The 19,893-nt window shown below is 44.5% G+C and overlaps 1 protein-coding gene across 1 annotated transcript in view; it reads right to left on the minus strand.

Annotated features, from left to right (window-relative positions):
* The window catches only part of NQO1 (NAD(P)H quinone dehydrogenase 1), a 34,305-nt gene that overhangs the window by 13,661 nt on the left and 751 nt on the right, over positions 1 to 19,893 (minus strand). The window contains exons 2-3 of the mRNA XM_077288523.1: positions 10,697 to 10,861; positions 4,350 to 4,480 (exon numbers count right to left, since the gene is read on the minus strand). Of these exons, the coding sequence (XP_077144638.1) occupies positions 4,350 to 4,480; positions 10,697 to 10,861 (296 nt within the window). The remainder of the gene's footprint in view (positions 1 to 4,349; positions 4,481 to 10,696; positions 10,862 to 19,893) is intronic.

A 19,893-nucleotide genomic window follows, 5' to 3' on the forward strand; every position in this document is an offset into this window, starting at 1 on the left:
GCTAAGTAGCCAGCCACCTGGTGTAATTTAATTCGAACTCCATAAATATTTTGGAATGAAGAGAAAGTAGTGGAGTCAACTCGAATTATTATAGAGTAAGATAAAATACAACTTTTATTAAGACAATATTAAAAACAGTACAAACAATGAAAAAATCGTATTCAGGAAAAAGCAGTAACAGGCCAGGTGCGCACGATTGTGTTACTATTAGTGAGGCATAAGCTTGTCACAATAATAAATAATATAAACAAATGGTATCTTGGAGTACAAGGCTCGGCAACAGAGGCGTATAGAGGGCTGATTTGATGTAATTCTAACAAGTGCAGAGCCGACCCTGTAGTAAAGCCTCACCAAGACATAAAGAAAAGGTGCGGCAGAGCTTAACCACAGTATGTGCAGTAGTAGGTAATACAGACAAGTATTACTGTGGAATCTCAGGCTCAGCGGCAAAAGCATATAAGGAGGTTATTGAAGTATGACTCATACCGGTGCAGAGCCAGCATTGTAGTAAAGCCTCACAGAAACATGCAATAAAGGGAAAATATGGCAGAGCTTACCACTATGTGCGCAGCAGACCTGTTTGCGATGGTGGGTGACCCAAAGTATATATATATATATACTGTATATATGTTTTACCGAACATTTGAGCACATAAATCCATTAGATGTCGGTTTTGCAAGCCTGCGAGAAAATATCGCAGTACGGATGCCATACGGATTACATACGGAGGATGCCATGCGCAAAATACGCTGACACACCCTGCCTACGGATGACATACGGACCACTATTTTGGGGACATTTCTGCGTATTACGGCCGTAAAAAACGGACCGTATTTTTATACGCTGAGTGTGAGGCCGGCCTTAGAGGTAATATAATCTGATACGATGTGATATCTGAGATAATATATTCCCATTTATGAGGCGATATGAGGTAATATCCAATGTGAGGTAATATCTGTTGCACGGGGTAATATAATTTTATATGATATAATATAATCCAATATATTACGTAATATCTGTTATATGAAGTAACATAATCCCAAATGATGCAATATAATCCGATGTACAAGGTAATACCCAATATATGAGGTAATATCCAGTATATGATTTGATATCCGATATGAGGTAGTATAATCAGATATGTGAGGAACTATCCAATATATGAGGTAATATAATCCGAGATATGAGGTAATATAAACATATATAACGTAATATCTGATTTGAGGTGAAATAATCCTATGTTAAATAATATAATGCAATATATAGGGTGGTACCCATATATGATGTGATATAATCCAATAAGCGACGTAATATAATCCGATATGAGGTGGTATAAAATCCCATTTATGAGGCAATATGCGATATATGAGGCAATATAATCTGATATGATGAAATATCCAATATGAGGCAATATCTGTTGCATGAGGTAATATAGTCCCCATATATCAGGCAATATAATCCTATATGAGAAAATATAATCCAATATATTAGGTAATATCTGTTAGGACTCTTTCAGACGTCCATGTCTCTGGTACTTGGGGTAACAGTTTTCACACGTACCAGAGACATTTGCACATGTAGACCCATTCAAGTGAATGGGTCTGTGCACGTCAGTGTGTTTCTATGGACCGTTTGTTCGTGGGCAAAACACTGACATGTCCGCTTTTTAAGGGTAGGTGCACACGTTCAGGTTTTTTCGCTATAAAAACGCATTAAAAACGCAGACATATGCATCCTATCATTTAGAATGCATTCTGCAATTTTTGTGCACATGAGGCGTTTTTTTCCACGAAAAAGCAGCATGTTCATTAATTTTGCGGATTTTTCGCTTTTTTCCCGCTATTTAATGCATTGGGAAAAACGCAAAAAAAGCGTCAAAAACGCATGCGGATTTCTGGCAGAAATGTCCGGTTTTTGTCAGGAAACTTCTGCAAGAAATCCTGACGTGTGCACATACCCTTAACCCCTTTCTGAATAGTACGTCAGCTGGCAGATCCCCCGCTTTGAGGTGGGCTCCGGCGGTGAACCCACCTCAAAGCCGCGACATGTCAGCTGTTTTGTACAGCTGAGATGTGTGCGCAATGAGCGCGAGCGTAATCGCGATCCGCCCACGCCCATTAACTAGTTAAATGCCGCCGTCAAGTGCTGACAGCGGCAATCAACTAGCGCTCCCGGCCCCGCGGCCGGAGGTGCTCGCAGCGCTGACCCTCGTCACATGATCGGGGGTCAGCGGTGCGTTGCCATAACAACCAGAGGTCTCCTTGAGACCTCTATGGTTGTTGATGGCCGATTGCTTTGAGCGCCACCCTGTGGTCGGCGCTCAAAGTACACCACCATTTCTACTACATAGAGGTGATCTGTACTTCACCTCTATGTAGCAGAGGCGATCGTGTAGTGCATGCTTCTAGCCTCCTATGGAGGCTATTGAAGCATGCCAAAAAAAAAAAAAAAAGTGTTTAAAAATATAAAAAAAATATAAAAGTTCAAATCACCCCCCTTTCGCCCCAATCAAAATAAAATAATAATAAAAAAAAAATCAAACCTACACATATTTGGTATTGCTGCGTTCAGAATCGCCCGATCTATCAATAAAACAAAGGATTAACCTGATCGCTAAATGGCGTAGCGAGAAAAAAATCAAAACGCCAAAATTACATTTTTTTGGTACGCCGCGACATTGCATTAAAATGTAATAATGGGCGATCAAAAAAACGTATCTGCACCAAAATGGTATCAATAAAAACGCCAGTTTGGCACGCAAAAAATAAGCCCTCACCCGACCCCAGATCACGAAAATTGGAGACGCTACGGGTATCGGAAAATCGCACAATAATTTTTTAATTTTTTTTTTTAGCAAAGTTTTGAATTTTTTTTCACCACTTAGATAAAAAATAACCTAGACATGTTAGGTGTCTATGAACTCGTAATGACCTGGAGAATCATAATGGCAGGTTAGTTTCAGCATTTGGTGAACCTAGCAAAAAAAGCCAAACAAAAAACAAGTGTGAGATTGCACTTTTTTTGCAATTTCATCACACTTGGAATTTTTTTCCCGTTTTCTGTTACACGGCATGGTAAAACCAATGGTATCGTTCAAAAGTACAACTTGTCCCGCAAAAAATAAGCCCTCACATGGCCATATTGATGGAAAAATAAAAAAGTTATGGCTTTGGGAAGGAGGGGAGCAAAAACCGAAAACGAAAAAAAAACGGAAAAAGCTCCGGGGGTGAAGGGGTTAAAGCAGCGCAGTTTGCAAATTGTCGTGCACACTGAATACACACGGATGATATATATCAGTATATGTGTTATCAGTGTGACCCATACCGGCGACTAGGAATCAGCGGTACTGTTAACACTGTTCCCTGGCGCCGGGTGCTGAAGACCGCTTTCATCGTTCTTCCCTGCTCATACTGCGTGATACATTTTTCATGGTGATCTGCAGAGAACTCATTGAGTTGTACTGAGGTGAATTCACTGACTTTTTCTCACGTTGCTGAGGTCACCGCAGTTCAGCCCGGCTGGGAGCGCAGCTTCAGTTACCTCAATGAGGTCACTGCTGTTCACTGATGTCTCGCTTGCAACAGCTCATTCATCAGTGGTTCTCAGCCTTGACAGTCGCATCTTGGCATGTTGAAAACTTTATCCTCAAACATGGATTACGGCAGGGGGACAGAACGACGGAGAGGTTAGGGATATGGTTGTGTTTTTTTTTGTTTTATTACAGGAGACGAGGGCTTCAATGGAATGGGTGTTAGGTGAGTGTGACTGTTTTGATATTTTTAAATAAAAAGGGACAAGTTGTTTTTGTTTGTTTTTTTCAAATAAAAGAATTTATACTTGCTGTGTGTTTATTTACAATACAAATATAGGATTAGTAATGGATAGGTCCAAGGGAGGAGCCTCATGGATTACACCTCTGTGCTCATAACAGGAAGTTGCTGTGCACGTGTGAGGTGGAAAATGGGTTGAGTGGGGTGCTCACTATCAATACTTGGGTAATCATTTAGTTAATTTGTGTTGTAAATCTGTAGTGTTGAATATATGATGTGAAATGTTTTTATGTGCAATATAATCATTATAATTTGTTATAACTATCCACATTTAGTTACTATGCCCAGGCAACGCTGTGCTCTTTACTAGTTACAAAATAAATATAATTTTTAAATCTATAGTGTAGTCACTGCAATTGTTTTGTTCCCCAATCTTTGGAAAAAACTCTGTGTTCATTATCGTATTAAGAAAGTGCAGCCCATTCTTTATGGACATTACTGATACATGGACAAACTTGTTATATAAAGTTTTTTTTTGTTTTTTTTTTTAAGTACAGTTTTGTGTATGCAGGTTTGTACCTGAAATATCACGAGGTCCGCAGCTTCCAGCTTCTTCTGCTCCGTTACTATGTCTTTGCTGAGCCGTCCCTCCTTCCAGGCAGTCACGGATTCTGGGCCGTACTTGAAGTTATCAGGATTCTGGACTTCTCCTGCACAAGGTGTAGATGTTATATATAACTCTCCACCCATTACATTGGTAAAAGGTGAATGGCTGCTGCAGTGTAAGCAAACAAATAACTACATTATAAGTAAACAGAAGTAGTCGACAGTAGCCGGTAACAAAGAGCAAGTCTGGTGTCACGGGAATACAGTGGTGTCTGTTTTCACAAATTCCTCCAGTAGTAAGAAGTGCTTCATCATATTAAACAGTGCAGATTTTTTCCCTGCTGGCAGTGCAAGAGTTAATCTGTTCAGTTGAAGCACCTGGAGCTTTCCTACCTGGATTGCTGTAGCTGTTCAGTGTTGGCCACTCCCCGTTGCTATATATGTTCACTTCTCGGAATTGCCAGTGTTAGTTCATACTGCCTGGTAAGGAGTTGGAGGTGTAGTTTGTGGTTGGAGTTGGCATTTGGAGATTTGTTCTGGAGATTGTTGCTTGGAGTTATGTCCGTGTGCACATCCTCATTCTCTCCTATTTGGTTTCTCCTTCCTTTAAACCCCCTGCGTTCCACTCTGGTTTGTGTATTTTGTATGATTGTTTTTTTTATATTTATCCCTGTTCGTCTTCCCTTGTTTCTTTAGTGTTATTCTATACACTATGGCTTCCCACCTCACAGAGTTGGGGAGGGGACAGAAATGTGTAGATATAGGAGCACAGTAAGGCACGTGAACCTGGCTTCTCCACCTTCAGGAGGAATCCGAGGAACAGGGATAGACTAGGGCGTCCATAGTGCTAGGTATCTGGTTAGCGCCCACAGTCCCCAAGGCATTGCATGATATCTAATATACCGAACCCAAATCCCTTTCTATAAAACCCAAATGGAAGTCTGCAACTCAACAAATATAGCACAAAAAGAGGATTTAGAGATCCTCAAAAATACTAGTAAAAAGGCAGAGATGCTTACCTGCCCAGGCCACCAAACAAATGCACTATCAGGATGCAGTGGACCCATGTAGGTAAGATGGTGGCAACACAGGTGCAGAAATACAGATGAGGCAACCACTCACAACATACCAATCCCAATGGAGGGGGTGGCTGCTTGATATATTACTGCACACAAAAGACATGTATGTGGCGCTGTTCACACAATGGAGATGCACAGCATCCAGCTTAACAACCTATTAGTGACGCCCTTCTATTAGATCAGACGGGCTGCCTAGTGCTATCCAAATGCACCGCATGTGAACAGACACCACAGTTTACAAGACCAAATGGGCCCAACTGCACCCCGAAAAAAAAGAGCAAAAAATATATAAAAAAATGTGCTGTATTAGTTAATATTTTGGCCAAAATACGCAAGCTTGTACCCACGTCCCGGGTCCCCACGCTTATGAGTCCTAACACTAAACAAATACAGCACAAAAAGAGGATGGGATGCATTTGGATACAAGTCTTTTATGTGCAGTAATATGCCAAGCAGCCACCCCCTCCATTGGGATTGGTAGGTTGTAAGTGGCTGCCTCATCGGGATTTCTGCACCTGTGTTGCCGCCATCTTAACCACATGCATCATGATGTGCATTTGTTTGGAGGCCTGGGCAGGTAAGCATTTCTGCCTTTTTGCTAGTATCTTTTTTTTTTTTTTTATAAACATAATTCACCGGTTTTCAGCTTGCTTCACCCAGTCATCCTGTGATATATTTCTACTACCCTGATTTTGGGGAAGAGGGCGCAAGACTCACAGTAAAAAAAAATATGTATTAAAAAGGGATAGTGCTAAAGATTCAGTGCTACACATGGAGGGCAGGGAGAGCATGACAGACCCCATACTACAATAGAGGGAAGGGAGAGAGCGACAGACCCCGCACTACAATAGAGGGAAGGGAGAGAGCGACAGAACCCACACTACAATAGAGGGCAGGGAGGGAGCGACAGACCCCGCACTACAATAGAGGGCAGGGAGAGAACGACGGACCCCGCACTACAATAGAGGGCAGGGAGAGAGCGACGGACCCCGCACTACAATAGAGGGCAGGGAGAGAGCGACGGACCCCGCACTACAATAGAGGGAAGGGAGAGAGCGACAGAACCCACACTACAATAGAGGGCAGGGAGGGAGCGACAGACCCCGCACTACAATAGAAGGCAGGGAGAGAACGACGGACCCCGCACTACAATAGAGGGCAGGAAGAGAGCGACGGACCCCGCACTACAATAGAGGGCAGGGAGAGAGCGACAGACCCCATACTACAATGTAGGCCAGTGAGAGAGCGACAGACCCCATACTACAATGTAGGCCAGGGAGAGAGCGACAGACCCCATACTACAATGTAGGCCAGGGAGAGAGCGACAGACCCCATACTACAATGTAGGCCAGGGAGAGAGCGACAGACCTCATACTACAATGTAGGCCAGGGAGAGAGCGACAGACCCCGTACTACAATAGAGGGCAGGGAGAGAGCGACAGACCCTGCACTACAATGGAGGGCAGGGAGAGAGCGACAGACCCTGCACTACAATGGAGGGCAGGGAGAGAGCGACAGACCCTACACTACAATAGAGAGCAGGGAGAGAGCGACAGACCCTACACTACAATAGAGAGCAGGGAGAGAGCGACAGACCCCGTACTACAATGTAGGCCAGGGAGAGAGCGACAGACCCCGTACTACAATGGAGGCCAGGGAGAGAGCGACAGACCCTACACTACAATAGAGGGGAGGGAGAGAGTGACAGACCCCGTACTACAATGGAGGGCAGGGAGAGAGCGACAGACCCTACACTACAATAGAGGGCTGGGAGAGAGCGACAGACCCTACACTACAATAGAGGGCAGGGAGAGAGCGACAGACCCCGTACTACAATGAAGGCCAGGGAGAGAGCGACAGACCTCACACTACAATGGAGGCCAGGGAGAGAGCGACATACCCCGTACTACAATGTAGGCCAGGGAGAGAGCGACAGACCCTACACTACAATAGAGAGCAGGGAGAGAGCAACAGACCCTACACTACAATAAAGGGCAGGGAGAGAGCGACAGACCCTGCACTACAATGGAGGGCAGGGAGAGAGCGACAGACCCTACACTACAATAGAGGGCAGGGAGAGAGCGACAGACCCTACACTACAATAGAGGACAGGGAGAGAGCGACAGACCCCGTACTACAATGTAGGCCAGGGAGAGAGCGACAGACCCCGCACTACAATAGAGGGAAGGGAGAGAGCGACAGACCCTGTACTACAATGGAGGCCAGAGAGAGAGCGACAGACCCCGTACTACAATGTAGGGCAGGGAGAGAGCGACAGACCCCGTACTACAATAGAGGCCAGGGAGAGAGCGACAGACCCTACACTACAATAGAGGGCAGGGAGAGAGCGACAGACCCCGTACTACAATGGAGGCCAGGGAGAGAGCAACAGACCCCGTACTACAATGTAAGCCAGGGAGAGAGCGACAGACCCCGTACTACAATAGAGGCCAGGGAGAGAGCGACAGACCCTGCACTACAATGGAGGGCAGGGATAGAGCGACAGACCCTACACTACAATAGAGGACAGGGAGAGAGCGACAGACCCCGTACTACAATGTAGGCCAGGGAGAGAGCGACAGACCCCGCACTACAATAGAGGGGAGGGAGAGAGCGACAGACCCCGTACTACAATGGAGGCCAGGGAGAGAGCGACAGACCCCGTACTACAATGGAGGCCAGGGAGAGAGCGACAGACCCCGTACTACAATGGAGGCCAGGGAGAGAGCGACAGACCCCGTACTACAATGTAGGCCAGGGAGAGAGCAACAGACTCCGTACTACAATAGAGGGCAGGGAGAGACCGACAGACCCTGCACTACAATAGAGGGGAGGGAGAGAGCGACAGAACCCGTACTACAATGGAGGCCAGGGAGAGAGCGACAGACCCCATACTACAATGTAGGCCAGGGAGAGAGCGACAGACCTCGTACTACAATGGAGGCCAGGGAGAGAGCGACAGACCCCGTACTACAATGTAGGGCAGGGAGAGAGCGACAGACCCCATACTACAATGTAGGCCAGGGAGAGAGCAACAGACCCCGTACTACAATAGAGGGCAGGGAGAGACCGACAGACCCTGCACTACAATGGAAGGCAGGGAGAGAGCGACAGACCCTACACTACAATAGAGGGGAGGGAGAGAGTGACAGACCCCGTACTACAATGGAGGGCAGGGAGAGAGCGACAGACCCTACACTACAGTAGAGGGCAGGGAGAGAGCGACAGACCCTACACTACAATAGAGGGCAGGGAGAGAGCGACAGATCCCGTACTACAATGAAGGCCAGGGAGAGAGCGACATACCCCGTACTACAATGTAGGCCAGGGAGAGAGCGACAGACCCTACACTACAATAGAGAGCAGGGAGAGAGCAACAGACCCTACACTACAATAGAGGACAGGGAGAGAGCGACAGACCCTGCACTACAATGGAGGGCAGGGAGAGAGCGACAGACCCTACACTACAATAGAGAGCAGGGAGAGAGCGACAGACCCTACACTACAATAAAGGGCAGGGAGAGAGCGACAGACCCTGCACTACAATGGAGGGCAGGGAGAGAGCGACAGACCCTACACTACAATAGAGGGCAGGGAGAGAGCGACAGACCCTGCACTACAATGGAGGGCAGGGAGAGAGCGACAGACCCTACACTACAATAGAGAGCAGGGAGAGAGCGACAGACCCTACACTACAATAGAGGGCAGGGAGAGAGCGACAGACCCCGTACTACAATGGAGGCCAGGGAGAGAGCAACAGACCCCGTACTACAATGTAAGCCAGGGAGAGAGCGACAGACCCCGTAATACAATAGAGGGCAGGGAGAGAGCGACAGACCCTGCACTACAATGGAGGGCAGGGAGAGAGCGACAGACCCTACACTACAATAGAGAGCAGGGAGAGAGCGACAGACCCTACACTACAATAGAGGACAGGGAGAGAGCGACAGACCCCGTACTACAATGTAGGCCAGGGAGAGAGCGACAGACCCCGCACTACAATAGAGGGGAGGGAGAGAGCGACAGACCCCGTACTACAATGGAGGCCAGGGAGAGAGCGACAGACCCCATATTACAATGTAGGCCAGGGAGAGAGCGACAGACCTCGTACTACAATGGAGGCCAGGGAGAGAGCGACAGACCCCGTACTACAATGTAAGCCAGGGAGAGAGCGACAGACCCCGTACTACAATGTAGGCCAGGGAGAGAGCAACAGACCCCGTACTACAATAGAGGGCAGGGAGAGACCGACAGACCCTGCACTACAATGGAAGGCAGGGAGAGAGCGACAGACCCTACACTACAATAGAGGGCAGGGAGAGAGCGACAGACACTGTACTACAATAGAGGGCAGGGAGAGAGCGACAGACCCCGTACTACAATGAAGGCCAGGGAGAGAGCGACAGACCTCATACTACAATGGAGGCCAGGGAGAGAGCGACAGACCTCACACTACAATGGAGGCCAGGGAGAGAGCGACATACCCCGTACTACAATGTAGGCTAGGGAGAGAGCGACAGACCCTACACTACAATAGAGAGCAGGGAGAGAGCAACAGACCCTACACTACAATAGAGGACAGGGAGAGAGCGACAGACCCTGCACTACAATGGAGGGCAGGGAGAGAGCGACAGACCCTACACTACAATAGAGAGCAGGGAGAGAGCGACAGACCCTACACTACAATAAAGGGCAGGGAGAGAGCGACAGACCCTGCACTACAATAGAGGGCAGGGAGAGAGCGACAGACCCTACACTACAATAGAGAGCAGGGAGAGAGCGACAGACTCTACACTACAATAAAGGGCAGGGAGAGAGCGACAGACCCTGCACTACAATAGAGGGCAGGGAGAGAGCGACAGACCCTGTACTACAATGTAGGGCAGGGAGAGAGCGACAGACCTCGCAATACAATAGAGGGGAGGGAGAGAGCGACAGACCCCGTACTACACTTGAAGGGTAGGGAGAGCAACAGACCCTGCCAAGTTATTTAAAATAAAAAAAAAAACGCATAAACCTAGAGGATGCAAACAATATTTGCCAAATTTATTAATGTTGCACATGCTATATACCAGATTTGGTGCATCTTGATAGATATTTTAGAAAGTGTCTAGTGAGGCAAAAAAGTGAGTAACACGTAACAAATATGGCACAATGCACATATTATAAAATTCTAGCGCATTAGCCGTAATAAATGTGCTCCAAAATATTTCCCCACTTGTTACTTATATGGGTCTGTACCTGTAATATCATCTCTGGACACTAGGGGGTTGAACTTCATGGCGTATAGATCAGACACGGTGACCTCCCATCCCTTCCGCTCCAGAGCTTGCACAGCGGCCTCCTTCATTGCATAATTAAAGGACGTCCGCTCCGGATGACCCAGAACCACAAGAGCGCGCTTTCCTGAACGAGAATAGAACGTTTACTAAGAGATTGTAGAATATGCAAATATAATATATACATTATGTAATGCAACCGCAAAAAGATATTATCCACCACCATCCGCGCGGCATATACAGTGCCCTGATACAACTAAGGGGGCGCATGGACATGCGTTGTGCTGCGTTTTGCGACGCATGCGTTTTTTTGGCCGCAAGCGTTGGGTGCAGTAAACGCAGCAAGTTGCATTTTTTTTGCGTCCAACTTTTTGCGAAAAAGGACGCATGCGTCGCAAAACGCAGCGTTTTAGCGTGCGTTTTGTTGCGTTTTTGTTTGCGTTGTGCGTTGCGTCGCCGACGCAGCGGCGCACAACGCAAATGTGAACGTAGCCTTAGGCTAAGTTCACATTAGCGTTGTGCGACGCAGTGTCGGGCGCCGCTGCGTCGCCGCATGCGTCATGCGCCCCTATATTTAACATGGGGGCGCATGGACATGCGTTGTGATGCGTTTTTTGACACATGCGTTTTTTGCGGCGCACGCATCAGGGCGCACAGGACGCAGCAAGTTGCATTTTTTTTGCGTCCAATTTCGGCCAAAAAGGACGCATGCGTCGCAAAACGCAGCGTTTTAGCGTGCGTTTTGCTGCGTTTTTGTTTGCGTTGTGCGTTGCGTCGCCGACGCTGCGGCGCACAACGCAAATGTGAACGTAGCCTAACATTCCCACATTACATGCGTTAGTGACACAGTGACTTCACCAGCAGAATAGTGAGTGCAGCTCTGGAGTATAATACAGGATGTAACTTGGGATCAGTAGTGTATGTACACAGTGATAGCACCAGCAGAATAGCGACTGCAGCTCTGGTGTATAATACAGTATGTAACTCAGGATCAGTAACGTAATGTATGAACACTGTGACTGCACCAGCAGAATAGTGAGTGCAGCTCTGGGGTATAATACAGGATGTAACTCAGGATCAGTAATGTATGTACACTGACTGCACCAGCAGAATAGTGAGTGCAGCTCTGGGGTATAATACAGGATGTAACTCAGGATCAGTAATGTATGTACACAGTGACTGCACCAGCAGAATAGTGAGTGCAGCTCTGGGGTATAATACAGGATGTAACTCAGGATCAGTAATGTATGTACACAGTGACTGCACCAGCAGAATAGTGAGTGCAGCTCTGGGGTATAATACAGGATGTAACTCAGGATCAGTAATGTATGTACACAGTGACTGCACCAGCAGAATAGTGAGTGCAGCTCTGGAGTATAATACAGGATGTAACTCAGGATCAGTAATGTATGTACACAGTGACTGCACCAGCAGAATAGTGAGTGCAGCTCTGGAGTATAATACAGGATGTAACTCAGGATCAGTAATGTATGTACACAGTGACTGCACCAGCAGAATAGTGAGTGCAGCTTTGGGGTATAATACAGGGTGTAACTCAGGATCAGTAATGTATGTACACAGTGACTGCACCAGCAGAATAGTGAGTGCAGCTCTGGGGTATAATACAGGATGTAACTTAGGATCAGTAATGTAATGTGTGTACACAGTGACTGCATTTGTTGCAATTATTAAGGAAATTGCATTGCTGGGGTCAGAGAGTTCAGAGATGTGGTAAGCTATGAACTCTCCCCAGGGTTATTATCAGGATGGCTGTCAGTGACTATTCATAGGGAGCAGCAAGTCATTAGAGCACTTGGTGTTTGAAGTATTTCTAGGGTGGAAACATTTATTACTGTACAATAAACATGTAAGTGGAGATTACACTGAGATACATGTTATCTGCTCTTTTATACGTTTCCTATATTTATATGACACATCAATGGCCTTTTTCTTGTTAATCGCTCAGCTGTGAACCACAGATTACACTGGAAGTGGTACAAACATGCATATGCATAATGTAAAGGTAGGCCTGTCACTTGCCATAAATATGTAATTGTATTACTTAGTGTAAATGTCGCTGTTCTCCTGAACCTAGTGAGATTTTCCTTTTGTTATTTTATATTTATTTATTATAGTTGTTATTTTAGTACTATTGTCCATATCTGGGATTGGCCACTGGGGCGCTTGGGTCTGGATACAACCTTTGTAATCTGAATATTAATAACTTGTGGGACTGGGTGACTCACTCATAATAATGTCCCCATTGTAGGGATACATGGGAGGATCAGAGGTGACACTGGTTGGGGCCTAGAGGCACCCAAGAAGCCGAGGCTCTGTGCCATTATAATAGTACAGGGCATGTGTGGCAACCCTGGTCACCTGGCCAGAATTCAGCAGAATAGGAGGGTGTTCATTGGCCAGAGTAAAAGGGAAAGGAGTTGGAACCGTTTAGGTCTTTAGATAAAGTCGCTGTAGGTGTGTGACTACAGAATACAATGAATCACCCTGCAGTCTGCTTATATGGATTTACTGTACCTATGGGTGCACAATGAGCCGGTAGAAGAATGATTTATTGGTCATGGACCAGTGCCATATGGATTATGTTATTAATCTCAATACGAGCTACTGTACATAGACCCGTATGAAGTGATCTCATGCTAGTGGTGGCTGCAGGTAGCCGCCATGACAGTGACAAGAATTGTGGGGGCCACAGTTCAGTTATTGTGGTCCATAGCGGGCGGCACGTTGCCTATATGGGACCGTAGCGGACGGCACGTTGCTTATATGGGACCGTAGCGGGCGGCACGTTGCCTATATTGAACCATAGCGGGCGGCACGTTGCCTATATTGAACCATAGCGGGCGGCACGTTGCCTATATTGAACCATAGCGGGCGGCACGTTGCCTATATTGAACCATAGCGGGCGGCACGTTGCCTATATTGAACCATAGCGGGCGGCACGTTGCCTATATTGAACCATAGCGGGCGGCACGTTGCCTATATTGAACCATAGCGGGCGGCACGTTGCCTATATTGAACCATAGCGGGCGGCACGTTGCCTATATTGAACCATAGCGGGCGGCACGTTGCCTATCTGTTACCATAGCGGGCAGCACGTTGCCTATATGTGTGCTCATACCCTCAGAAATCCGAGGCTGCTTCCATTCAAAAATAGCGCCACACCTATCTATGGGCCGTGTCTGGTATTGCAGATCGGTTCCAATGTTTTTAGAAGGAACCAGCCGTGTATTTCTAATTCTGTACAACTCATTTAATCCCTTCTCACCTTGCGATGTACCATGATGTCGCAGCAGAAAGATGGTAAACCTAAGGTGCTGTATGGTTACGGCACAATGATGGCAAGCGGTATTATACAGCTGTCACCTCCCTCTCTAACAGCTGAGATTGGAATTTACGACAATGCAGAATACAGGCCCTCATGTTGCCGGAAGAATACTAAGTTTGGATTTTTAAACATGAAGATTCTTTATAATAAAAAAATAAAAGCCGCCACAGTTAAGGAATCTGGAATAACCCAGATTCGCATGTAAAGGGCCATGGAATAAATGGCGCTATAATCTAATATATAAAGCTGAATGTGTGTATGTATGTGTGTATGTCCGGGATTGGCATCTGCACCGCCGCGGCTACAGCCACAAAATTTTGCACAGTCACACGTCTGGACCCCGAGAGCGTCATAGGCTATGTTGTGAGGCAAAATTTTAACCCCGCGCGTTCCAATTCACCAAACAATTTTGCCCCTATCTACATAATGGGGAAAAAGTGAAAGGAAAAGTGTTGGAGGCAAATTGACAGCCAGGAGGAGATGACATACAGGTATATACTATATACAGGAGATGACATACAGGTATATACTATATACAGGGAAGATGACATACAGGTATATACTATATACAGGAGATGACATACAGGTATATACTGTATACAGGGAAGATGACACAGGTATATACTATATACAGGAGATGACATACAGGTATATGAAAGGATACATGACATACAGGTATATACTATATACAGGAGGTGACATACAGGTATATACTATATACAGGAGATGACATACAGGTATATACTATATACAGGAGATGACATACAGCTATATACTATATACAGGGGAGATGACATACATGTATATACTATATACAGGAGATGACATACAGGTATATACTATATACAGGGAAGCTGACATACAGGTATATACTATATACAGGAGATGACATACAGGTATATACTATATACAGGTAAGATGACACAGGTATATACTATATACAGGAGATGACATACAGGTATATACAGGATAGATGACATACAGGTATATACTATATACAGGAGGTGACATACAGGTATATACTATATACAGGAGATGACATACAGGTATATACTATATACAGGAGATGACATACAGGTATATACTATATACAGGGGAGATGACATACACTTATATACTATATACAGGAGGAGATGACATACAGCTATATATTATATACAGGAGGAGATGACATACACTTATATACTATATACAGGAGGAGATGACATACAGCTATATATTATATACAGGAGGAGATGACATACACTTATATACTATATACAGGAGGAGATGACATACAGCTATATATTATATACAGGAGGAGATGACATACAGGTATATACTATATACATGAGATGACATACAGGTATATACTATATACAGGAGATGACAGCTATATACTATATACAGGGGAGATTACATACAGCTATATATTATATACAGGAGGAGATGACATACAGGTATATACTATATACAGGGAAGATGACATACAGGTATATACTATATACAGGAGATGACATACAGGTATTTACTATATACAGGGAAGATGACACAGGTATATACTATATACAGGAGATGACATACAGGTATATACTATATACAGGAGGTGACATACAGGTATATACTATATACAGGAGATGACATACAGGTATATACTATATACAGGAGATGACATACAGGTATATACTATATACAGGGGAGATGACATACACTTATATACTATATACAGGAGATGACATACAGGTATATACTATATACAGGGAAGATGACATACAGGTATATACTATATACAGGAGATGACATACAGGTATTTACTATATACAGGGAAGATGACACAGGTATATACTATATACAGGAGATGACATACAGGTATATACAGGATAGATGACATACAGGTATATACTATATACAGGAGGTGACATACAGGTATATACTATATACAGGAGGTGACATACAGGTATATACTATATACAGGAGATGACATACAGCTATATACTATATACAGGAGATGACATACAGGTATATACAGGAGATGACATACAGCTATATACTATATACAGGAGATGACATACAGGTATATACTATATACAGGAGATGACGTACAGGTATATACTATATACAGGAGATGACATACAGGTATATACTCTATACAGGGTAGATGACATACACATATATACTATATACAGGAGGAGATGACATACAGCTATATATTATATACAGGAGGAGATGACATACAGGTATATACTATATACAGGAGATGACACACAGGTATATACTATATACAGGAGATGACATACAGGTATATACTATATACAAGAGATGACATACAGGTATATACTATATACAGGGGAGATGACGTACAGGTATATACTATATACAGGGGAGATGACGTACAGGTATATACTATATACAGGGGAGATGACATACATGTATATACTATGTACAGGAGGAGATGACATACAGCTATATATTATATACAGGAGGAGATGACATACAGGTATATACTATATACAGGGGAGATGACATACACGTATATACTATATACAGGAGATGACACAGGTATATATTATATACAGGAGGAGATGACATACAGGTATATACTATATACAGGAGATGACACAGGTATATACTATATACAGGAGATGACATACAGGTATATACTATATACAGGGGAGATGACGTACAGGTATATACTATATACAGGAGGAGATGACATACAGCTATATATTATATACAGGAGGAGATGACATACAGGTATATACTATATACAGGGAAGATGACATACAGGTATATACTATATACAGGAGATGACATACAGGTATATACTATATACAGGAGATGACATACAGGTATATACTATATACAGGAGATGACATACAGGTATATACTATATACAGGAGATGACATACAGGTACATATTATATACAGGAGATGACATACAGGCATATCCTATATACAGGATAGATGACATACAGGTATATACAGGAGGTGACATACAGGTATATACTATATACAGGGGATGACACAGGTATATACTATATACAGGGGAGATGACATACAGGTATATACTCTATACAGGAGGTGACATACAGGTATATACTATATACAAGGGGATGACATACAGGTATATACTATATACAGGGGAGATGACACAGGTATATACTATATACAGGAGGTGACATACAGGTATATACTATATACAGGGGGATGACATACAGGTATATACTATATACAGGGGAGATGACACAGGTATTTACTATTTACAGGAGGTGACATACAGGTATATACTATATACAGGAGGTGACATACAGGTATATACTATATAAAGGGGGATGACATACAGGTATATACAGGAGGAGATTACTTACAGGTATATACTCTATACAGGAGGAGATGACTTACAGGTATATACTATATACAGGGGAAATGACATGCAGGTATATACTATATACAGGAGCAGATGACATACAGGTATATACTGAGGGGAAAATAAGAGGTGTGAGTGCCAAAGGAGAGGAGTGAGGGGAAACTAGTGGAGTGATTGGAAAAAGACAGGTGTGAGGTCAAAATGACAGGTGTTGGGGGGGAATGAAAGAAGTGAGGGGAGAAAATGAGAGGTGTGAGGGGGAAAATGAGGTGTGGGGGAAAATGAAAGGAGTGAGGGGAAAATGAGAGAAGTGAGGTGCTATAACTAACAGTTACTATGCCTGGGCAACGCCGGGCTCTTCAGCTAGTAATAAAAAATAATAATTATAATGATAATAAAACATTCTCTTGCTGGCGCCTGGAGCCGGGGGGGTGAACATACCAGTCAGTGTTTCCTCCAGATTTTGAAGACTATAAAATCCTCTGCATTTCACAGCATGGGCGCTGATTGTAAAGGTACCGTCACACTAAACGATATCGCTAGCGATCCGTGACGTTGCAGCGTCCTCACTAGCGATATCGTTTCGTTTGACACGCAGCAGCGATCAGGATCCTGCTGTGATGTCGCTGGTCGCTGAATAAAGTCCAGAACTTTATTTGGTCGTCCGATCGCCGTGTATCGTTGTGTTTGACACCAAAAGCAACGATACCAGCGATGTTTTACACTGGTAACCAGGGTAAACATCGGGTTACTAAGCGCAGGGCCGCGCTTAGTAACCCGATGTTTACCCTGGTTACCAGCGTAAAAGTAAAAAAAACAAACAGTACATACTCACCTGCGCGTCCCCTGCCGTCTGCTTCCTGCTCTGACTGAGATCCGGCCCTAAAGTGAAAGTGAAAGCACAGCGGTGACGTCACCGCTGTGCTGTTAGGGCCGGAGCTCAGTCAGTGTCAGGATTCAGGAAGCAGACGCTGGGGGACGCGCAGGTGAGCATGTACTGTTTGTTTTTTTTACTTTTACGCTGGTAACCAGGGTAAACATCGGGTTACTAAGCGCGGCCCTGCGCTTAGCAACCCGATGTTTACCCTGGTTACCCGGGGGCCTCGGCATCGTTGGTCGCTGGAGAGTGGTCTGTGTGACAGCTCTCCAGCGATCAAACAGCGACGCTGCAGCGATCGGCATCGTTGTCGCTATCGCTGCAGCGTCGCTTAATGTGACGGTACCTTTACTGTAGATTTCAGCTTTTACGGTAGCAGAAAGGACCCTCAGGAAATACCCAGGGGGAGCATTTCACTTGTGATCCTGTAAAACCTGCTGGAGGTTTTTCAATGCGGACGCAGTTTTTACACTTGGATCATGTCAAATACTCCACCTACAAAAACTGCAGCATTGCACATACGGTATATAATTATTATTTTTTTCAGTAATATAAAGGAACTGTATATGGAGGCGATTTTTTAATTTATTTTTTTCTTCATCAGTTTGGTCGGTGTCAGGTTTTACCGTCAGTGTTTTTATCAGAGATTTTTCTTGCATTAAAAAAAAAATCATCAATTGCAAAGCTTCCCCTATACATTGCAATAATAATAATAATAAAAATGGACGGCACACGGATTCCACCCTGACAATGTCTGCTGTCTATGATTGTCAAATTTGAATAACCCTAAGGACTATAATAGGGACATTCTCTATCCATGAAAGACACAGAACACCTACATGAAGTACAGATGTCTGAATGAGGCTTTACGGCTCGGGTCACACTAGTGTGTATTCTCTCATCCGAGAGAGTCGGGACATTTATCCTAATCACTCTCTGATCCAATACTCTAGGAAGGAGAAAAAAAATGTCTCCATCTTCTCCATTCTGTCACGCGTAGGAAATTGGTCTGCACTCAGATGTCATCCGAGTGCAGTCCGATGATTTCCACGGACTAACTGAGTTGAATGGCTGAACGGATCTAAATCGGGCATGCTGCGATTCTTTTACTGGGAACAGCTAGATCCGAGGAGGAAAAAAAATCGGACATGTGCACAGCAGCATAGATCAACATTGGTCTAAATGGGATCCGATGGGATCTGAAATACGTCCGTCTGCACGAACCAAGTCTAATTCATGCATCAGGTTTATTTTCTTATAAATATTCTCACACAATATTAGGCAATGTGGGAGAAGCACGTATAAAATCTCAATAGGTTTCTGTGTGTTTTTTTTCTGCGAATCAAACATGTCGCTTGAGATTTTTTTTTTTTTCATATCTCCTTTGTAAATAAGACGTCTCTATGGAAGCAATTACACGGTTCTCGAGGGGTCAGGATTCCATTGAGGCTTCATGTTTTGTTTGTTTTTTTGTTTTTTTAAATCGATGTTGCTCTTGGTTAGAAAACAATATGTTGGTGACGTCAGGTCGGTGCAGTTGGGGCTCACCTGCTGCAGATTTTATTATTTTCAGTACAAAGTGAGTTTTTT

This window comes from Ranitomeya variabilis, chromosome 2 (genome assembly GCF_051348905.1).
Source record: "Ranitomeya variabilis isolate aRanVar5 chromosome 2, aRanVar5.hap1, whole genome shotgun sequence".
In the NCBI taxonomy this organism is placed as follows: Eukaryota; Metazoa; Chordata; class Amphibia; order Anura; family Dendrobatidae; genus Ranitomeya; species Ranitomeya variabilis.